We start from the raw sequence: 8,276 nt of genomic DNA, 5'->3' as shown, positions 1-8,276 counted from the left end.
ATACCGGTACTTAGGGGGTCGTCTAATCGTTAGGTCACATCTTAGCTATGCTGTTATAGGCCAAGGCTGCCGGGGTCCGGAAACATGATCACCTGACAGGCCTCTGTCACCCCACTGGGTCATGGTTTCCTCTCCTCCTCATCAAGCAGACTAGTTATGCTGATTCTTGTGTAGTTTTTCTGCTTCTCTCCCCCCCTTCTGTATTCATTTACAGGTTTCGCCGCCTTCGGAGTTGCATGACGACCTCCGGCCCCGCTGACCCACTGTATAAATAGTGTATTTTTGTATGTGTTTCTGTGCTCTGTGCCCGTCCTCTCCTCTCCTCTCTCTCTACCCAGCCGGCCATCAGCAGGAGGGTCCCCCTACATGAGCCTGGTCCTGCTCAAGGTTTCTTCCTGTTAAAGGGGAGTTTTTCCTTGCCACTGTTGCTTGTCTGGGGTTAGTAGAAGAGGAGGAAGGTCAGGCAGTCGGCAGAGGGGATGTGTTGGTGGTTCTGAACAGGTCAAAGAAGGCCAGATTAAAAACAGAGGCCCATCAGCCCACTGATAGTGAACTAGGCAGGGTTACATGAAGATGATGTTTCTCCCAGGGGCAGGGTTGAATCGCTCCTCTGTGAAGATCCTGCCAGTCTGGAGAACGTTCAGAGGTGGATTCTCCTGTGTCCTGGCCCTCCAACACTTTTCTGTCTCAGCTCCTCTTTGTATCACAGACACTGGACAAACATGATTGCTGCCGTGTATCACATGTGGAACAGAGAATTGTTTTTATCTTCTTGTTTATTCCATTTTTCTTTTTATCTTGGTCAATTTTTAAATTTGTATTAACGTCCCAGATGAGGAGACTCCTTGTACAGGGTGTTTCATTTATGATGGCTTTTGATGTTTCCTTTTACAAAAAATGTTTATTTCCTAATGCAGCCTCACTGGTGATTGCTCCATTTGTGATCCAGGTCCATTTCTCACCAAAACTCAACATTCTTACACTTAATTATACACGCATGGAGTTTGAGTGTCGTGTATTGGAAGTTTCTACAGTACATTTAATGTCCAATACATTGAGGACCCTTCCCAACACAAAACCTGTTTAAACCAATCCAATAACCTCCACGCCAAAACTGTACCAATCCCCACAGAACCGGTCAGGGAGGAGACAATTGTTCCCCTCTTTAATGAACTCTGATCAGGATCCAACCCCCATACAAAGTGGTGGACTTTCCAGTGGACTAACCATTGCTACTGACGGACTTTAACGTTGCTTTAAGTGGGCTCTAACAGTTAGTCTCCTTTGCCTATTCATACTTAATTATTTCAGTATTCAAGTTATATGCGATTAATTTGAATCGTTTGACATTGATTGTGACAAAAGAGGTTTTTGATTCTCCTCAGAAATCCTTGAAAAGAAAAAAACCATCAGATTTTGGGTGAAGTGTAGGGCCTCATAAAGGAAGAACTTTAATTACAAATATTGACTTCTCAATGGTTAGAAGATGGATGTTAGATTTGATTCATCTTTAAACATATTAGAATAGCATAATGAAGTCACACAGACATGCTTATTGCAATTTGCTGGAACAATAACTTAAATAATTATTACAAACATTATAATAGGCACACATAGATCCACTGCTTGACATATTTATGCATTGAATACAGATCAGTAGGTAGTTAAAAAAGAACAATACAATTTCAAATATCATTGGAAATGGGACCATCGCTACTAATACTAGTAACAAAAAGGCACATAGAAAGACGGCTAACCAGGTGGAGAACACAGAAAATCTTTTGTCTAGTTTATATCTGTTACATCTGTTCAACCTAAAACCTTAATTGACAATCGGCAGTTTCCAGTTATTGATCTCCCTCACATCAAAAGACGAACAGAACCTTTCTTGTCTATTTCAATTAGAGTGAGATGCTGCAGGACCTTCAGCTTCGCCTCGCTCATATTTAACTTCAGCTGCTTCATTTTTTGCATGCTCAGGGAACTGCTGCAGAAGTAAAGAGAAGTGAGATCAATCAGCAAACCATCTCATGCAGTCGTCATTAATTGGAATTAAACTACTGATATTACACCTATTTGTAATTTTGCCATTTAAAAGTATAAGTCCTGTACAATTTTTTCCCACCACAAGCCTGGAGAAATTTGTGACAGTTCTACCAATCATGCAATAATCTGCAGCAACAGTCAGAATTTTTTTATTAGGATTTTGTTCATTCTTGCCAAACTTGCGATTATTATATGTCGAGTTTTGTGAAATTATATTGAAAGCTACAAATGTTGAAACAGAGTAATAATGTAAAGCACATTGGGGTTTTCTGTAAAAACAAAACTATTTTTTTCAACTGTAAAGTTGTTGCAGTATGTTGCATTTACTTTACTTTTTAAAAAAATTAAAATTACAGCTTCTTTTGTATAATATGAGAAAAATTGTAATCACAGGAAAAACAAGAAGGTTGGTTGGAGCTGAAAAAGCACCCACAGGATACATTTGTGAAAATGGTGACTATTTTAATTGCATTTGAATGTAATATGATGCGCGTCACACTTACTTGTTTTTGCAGAGATGCTCCTGCAGTTGCTGATAGAAACTGTTGAGTTCAGGTAGTTTAACTTTGGAGCGAATGCTGAGAGGAACACTCTTAAAAGCCGAGTCACTCAGCTGCCTAATCCCACAGCCTGTGGACAAATAGACAACAAGCAGGTCATTTCCCACATACACCCATTAAAACAGTCTATATAGGCAGTAATTAATGCAAGGTTATATTACATAGGAAGCTGCATTTCCTGAAGATTTCATTAAATCCATTCATATTGCCGGCTACTTCCGGTACTACCAAGAATCCCTGATTAAAGGTGTACTACAGCCAACATGATGATCAACCAACTGTGAGAGTTGTGAGGCCAGAACTTTCATTTTCATCATTCACATATGGTCATGAAATGAAATAATGTTGTCTCACCTGCTGTTATGCAAATGGCGCAGACAACAGGTCGAAAAAGGGGATAATTGGCAGACCAATCAGTAGTTGGGAATGTTTCCTTTCTCATTATGGGTTACATTTTCCATAACCTGTGTCAAAAGCCATTGACTTACCTGCCTGTTCCCCCAGCCCTTCCTATATAATACACCAGATGTGTTTGTATTGCATCTACGCTCAAATCCATGCACGCGTTCCCACCAGCTGCAGCTCTGTTGTGTTCCCACTCTATCGTCCTCTGCCTAAATACCCAAGACTTCTATTTGAGAATGATGTTCAGAGTAGAGGAAAAAACTCGCACTCACTTATTGGCTGCTGTTGGCCTGAAGCTTCGACAGAACTCACCTGAAAGGAAATATTTCTTTAGGTAGCAAGAAAATCAGATGAATCTGACATGCAGGGAGAAACTATTAGCCTACAAGATCAAAACCTGTGTTTACTGAGATATATTGCAATACTCCAGATTACAAATCAACTGGAATGTCCCTGCTGCCCTCTCAGGGCATCTTATAGACAGGAGGCGTACTTCAGATCCATACACAGGCAAAGTAAATCAAATCAAAATTTTGGCTGACTTATAGATGTTTAATGAGAGTAGAGCTCCTCAGCTACACATAGTGTATTATAGCCTCAACAGATAGATTACATGTATATCTCTGTGCTGTAGTTTTATCCCTTTCTAGTTTCCTGATGCTTTCCTTTACCATGTGAAGAGACTGAAACTCCTGGTTTATAAATCATATTTAAAATACTGTTTTGCATATAGCAGGTGGTCTGAGCGAAACATGTGACTGATTCATAGCAGGCAGTCTATTTACACACTTAGTGGTGCAGGTTTAAATCACAGCTGAGGAGTCTGCAGGCCCTCCAATGTCCGTCCACAGACCATAAACACATTGCTCTTTAAAGTTCAGTCTGTACAGTAATCTACGCAACTCTGGCAACATTTTTAAAAATTCTGTTATGACAATTTGCATTAAAATACACATTTCTTCTCCCACTCCTTCTCTTTCTACTTAGAGTCTATAGGAGTAGAATGGGGGGCCGAGCATTTAGCTATCCGGCCCCCCTGCTATGGAACCAGGTCCCTGTCCTGGTACGGGAGGCTGACTCCATCGCTACTTTTAAGATTAGACTTAAAACCTTCCTCTTTGAAAAAGCTTATTATCACTAATTCTGTATTTCCAGTTACTATCATAGACAGACAAATTATCATACTTAGGGGGTCGTCTAATCATTAGGTCACATCTTAGCTATGCTGCTATAGGCCAAGGCTGCCGGGGTCCAGAAACATGATCACCTGACAGGCCTCTGTCACTCCACTGGGTCATGGTTTCCTCTTCCCTCCTCTCCCCTCCTCATCAAGTAGACTAGTGATGCTATTTCTTGTGTAGTTTTTCTGCTCCCCCCTTACCCCTTCTATATTCATTTAGAGGTATCGCCGCCTTCAGAGCTGCATAATGACCTCCAACCCCACTGACCCACTCAACCGGCAGCTTATTCAATATAATGTATTTTTGTATGCATTTCTATGCTCTATGCCTCCCCTCCCCTTCTCCTCTCTCTCTACCCAGCCGGCCATCAGCAGGAGGGTCCCCCTACATGAGCCTGGTCCTGCTCAAGGTTTCTTCCTGTTAAAGGGGAGTTTTTCCTTGCCACTGTTGCTTGTCTGGGGTTAGGCCCTGGGATTCTGGAAAGCGCCTTGAAACAATTTTGATTATAAAAGACGCTATATAAATAAAGATTGATTTGATTCCATCTCAACATCAGTCCAGCCACAGGTTAATGTGCGTGTTTTGTGGGTGAGGTTACCTCTACATCACCAGCTGGCTGCAAATGTTGGGTCAACTCCTTTATAGTGTTTATGCTCCTTCTGACAGAGCCCATTGACCGTCTCTGTGCAGCTGCAATCTCCTCCATTTCAAAGAACAAGTTTGCATGTTTAGCCTTAATTGCCCCCAAGTCAGCGAGAATCACTGCTGGATTTTCCTGCAGTCACATCAGACATGAAAGCTCAACTTTAGATCAGAATGGATGGACTTCTTTATCCATCTTAACCTGAATAAATGTTGACTAACATGACATGGATTACTTTAATATTGAGTAAACAGCAATCATGGTTCAGTTACCGCTTGAGTGTGACAGCCGTTGTCTGCACCGCTGTTGATGAAGTCCAATTTCAGGCGCTTCTCAATATATTCTAGGTCTGCCTTTGACTTCAGGAACTGCAATGATGGAGAAAGCTTCAAGTAAACAACTACAGACTACACTGCAGAAAAAAGATGGTGAGCGGAAAGGAAAAAATACACCGTTTGGGGGAAAAAAATTAAGAAAATAAACCGAAAGACATTGGAAGTGGACATGGCGTGGAGATAATACGGTCTCCTCTCAAGTGAAGGTCATCAATGATAAAATGACAAAAAGTACTCAACATTAGCTCCCTGAAAATGGCTCGGACATCAAACCTAAAAATGAGGAGCTGTTTAAGCTTCCTGCAAAACTTGTTGGCAGCGATTCCACTGCAGTCTTACAATGTATCCCAGCCAAATCCTGTTTTTCAGGGACCCAAACCAACAAATTAGAGCGTTAGAATAGACTCAAAAGTATAAACTTTCATAAAAAAGGTCAACATTAAAATTACTGAGTTGACAAGAAAGAAGACTTCATTCTAGAATGAATAATCATTTCTTTGGTTTCAGAAACGTTGACAGTTACGGAGTGTTTGCAGCGAGCGGTCAAATCATCAGCACGGGGCCACGCTGCCAATCATTATCAGAGGAGTGAGACAAGGAGTCCTCTGCAAACTAAAAACTGCTCCTGCTCTCAGAGTGACACTGTTACTCATTTGTATACAGGGAGAATAAAACTGGTGAGAGGACACATCCCCGTGGTGAATGAGTGGAGGATACGAGGACATTAGCTAAAACAGTTAACTCACTAGTTTGGTTGTCAATTTAAAAGTAGGTGAGACCATGAGACCAGCTGGTAATATGAGGTTTACAATTAAAAGATGAGGAAAAGTAAAAAGCTCAGGTTTGCTTTTACAGGAACAGTTCAGTAGCAAAATCATGAATAGCAATATGTATGACTGTAAAAAGAGCTCAGATCATTTGCCAGCTCACTATCTGATTAAGACTTATTGAAAGTTTCCCCTGGTAACTTTAATTTTCCTCTTAACTTACGATTGCAATTCCTTGTTAAAATTTATATCACCTTGAATGGAAGTAATATTTCTCAGGTTGATGATGTTTTAGAGGCATTTACACAAGCAAGGTTTATTATTGGGAAAGATGTTGATGGGTATGTTTGTTTGGTTTCTTTAAATAATCATATCCTCATAAATCATGATAAAAACCTATCACAGCCTATGTTAGGTCCAAACAGATCCCCATCTGTGTCACCTGTGTACAGTTTCTGTGTCGCCTGAGTCACATTTGCCCTTGGGTGGATATTTACAAGGGTGACAAACAGCTGAGGGAATTCCCTTGCGGAATAAAAAGGACACTGATAAAAGCTCAATGTTGGTGGGGGGAGGACAAGGATTCTGAGGACCATCACTGTGTTGCGCCAGTTTTTATTGCTGAATTAACAGAGCAACCACCCAGCATCCAGGCTCTGTCAAGACACACTGGCTCCCCAAAGCCATTTAAATCCAGATCAGATTGTGGATGGTGCCATTTTAGCCAGGACTTCTTCAGGGCAATATGGCATTTTTAGATTCTGCTAAGAAGTTGATTTGCTAGGAAAATGTCAATTTTGGCCCAGGGAGAGTGGGCAGTGGCATGGATGAGTGTTGGAAGGGAGATTCTCTGGTGGCATTGCCTCTTGAGAGTACTCCTCTACATTACTCCTCCTTGTCCACATGATCTGGTGTCCTCTGAATGAGCATGTAGAAGCATATCAGTCGGGAACACAGCTGAGCTGCTGAGGGCTCTGAAAGTCTCAGGGGTTTCACATGTTCTCAAACCATGGCAAAGAAAGATCAGGGTGAGGATAAACACTTAAGAAGTGGAGTTTAAAATGCTTTGGTGAGACATAAATGACAGGTTCATTGACAAACTGTACACACCACTCACACACTGCTGCTGCACGTGGCCATGACAACAGCATTACAGCCATGATTGAAAGTCATAATTAAAATATGGAAATCGGTGAAACCAGGATATTTTGCTTAAACAACAGGGAGAGAAAGGATGAAAAGAAGGCCAGATGTTTCCCCCTGAAGAATGCAAACGTGTCTGAAAACGCCAGGACCCAAGATTAAATTAGGATGAATTCACCATGCAGCGACAAGGATAAAAACAAGTATTCCGAATGTAACCACTTGTGAATCATGAGCATCAGATATGGGCTAAAAGGGACAGTAGAAAGATAATTGTCACAATAATGTTAATGATTATAAACATTGCCTCTTTTTTTGAATAAATGTCAGTGTAAGATATAAACACAAATGACGCGGAGAATAGTACGTACGGAGTTACGGCAAATAATGAAACTTAAGTTTTGCTTCAATTCCTCATTCATTAAAAAACATACCAACTAAAAAAAACAGAAAACAATATTCCACACTTACCATCGCTTCTACTTTTTCCACTGCGGTCTCCATATTACCGTAAATGTTTTTCAAATTTTCGCGGGGCGCGGGCTTGTTTTTCTTCTTCTTCTTTGGATTTTAACGGCAGTTGGCCTCCGTTTGGCATTACTGCCACCTTCAGTAGCAGTACGCTTCTTCTTCTTTTTCTTCTTCTTTACTTGCAATATCACCCTCTGCTGATTCGGAATGTAATTAATACTGACCCTTCACTGAGCACTTGCAAACATGCAGTCATGTTTAAAAAAACATATAATTTGTGTTCTTTAATAGTTTGGGTCTTAGATCAATTACATGTAATAACAACAATAATGTTATTATTAGAACTGTTGCTGTGAGTAATTAATAATGATAATAATAATACAATGGTCGGATATAAATGCTTTCATTCGGAATGTCACCCACCTGTCCCCATCCTCCTTGCTTCCCTACAGTTCTAACTTGTATAGTCTCACACTAGTTGACTTTGGAGGGAAAAAAAACTGCTTTATATGGAGCTTGTTGCTTGCTTAAACTAACTTTAAACTAATTTCAAATCCACTTCTTGTGGTCTTCAGTCTTAAAGCCTGTGCACAATTGAAAAGGTGAACGATTCCCAACCCATTCTCTCTGTGTTCTCTTGTTTGCTACACATTCATTGTTTTGTTGGGTTGTGGAAAAATATAAATTTGTTTTACTTGTCTGAGGATTTTTAAAAATGTATTACT

At 40.5% G+C, this 8,276-nt stretch overlaps 1 protein-coding gene across 1 annotated transcript; it reads right to left on the bottom strand.

Moving 5' to 3' along the window:
- Positions 1-1,414: 1,414 nt before the first annotated feature.
- LOC115246471 (spindle and kinetochore-associated protein 2-like) lies at positions 1,415-7,696 on the bottom strand. Its single transcript, XM_029848851.1, has 6 exons — positions 7,552-7,696; positions 5,108-5,203; positions 4,791-4,967; positions 3,284-3,323; positions 2,550-2,676; positions 1,415-1,987 (listed from the first exon to the last, which is right to left on the bottom strand). The coding sequence occupies exons 1-6, from the start codon at positions 7,582-7,584 to the stop codon at positions 1,861-1,863; spliced, it is 600 nt and encodes a 199-aa protein (XP_029704711.1). The 5' UTR covers positions 7,585-7,696; the 3' UTR covers positions 1,415-1,860.
- Positions 7,697-8,276: the final 580 nt, after the last annotated feature.

Source organism: Takifugu rubripes, chromosome 15, assembly GCF_901000725.2.
Source record: "Takifugu rubripes chromosome 15, fTakRub1.2, whole genome shotgun sequence".
NCBI lineage: Eukaryota > Metazoa > Chordata > Actinopteri > Tetraodontiformes > Tetraodontidae > Takifugu > Takifugu rubripes.
This window is presented reverse-complemented; position numbering and strand designations above follow the sequence as displayed.

Excerpts from the sequence above, each read along its gene's own strand:
- LOC115246471 (XM_029848851.1), bottom strand. The coding sequence starts at position 7,584 with ATGGAGACCGCAGTGGAAAAAGTAGAAGCGATG. Across the intron at positions 2,677-3,283 it reads AGGCCAACAGCAGCCAATAA|GCTGTGGGATTAGGCAGCTG; the intron begins GTGAGTGCGAGT and ends ATTTGTCCACAG. Across the intron at positions 1,988-2,549 it reads GAGCATCTCTGCAAAAACAA|CAGTTCCCTGAGCATGCAAA; the intron begins GTAAGTGTGACG and ends TTACTTCTGCAG.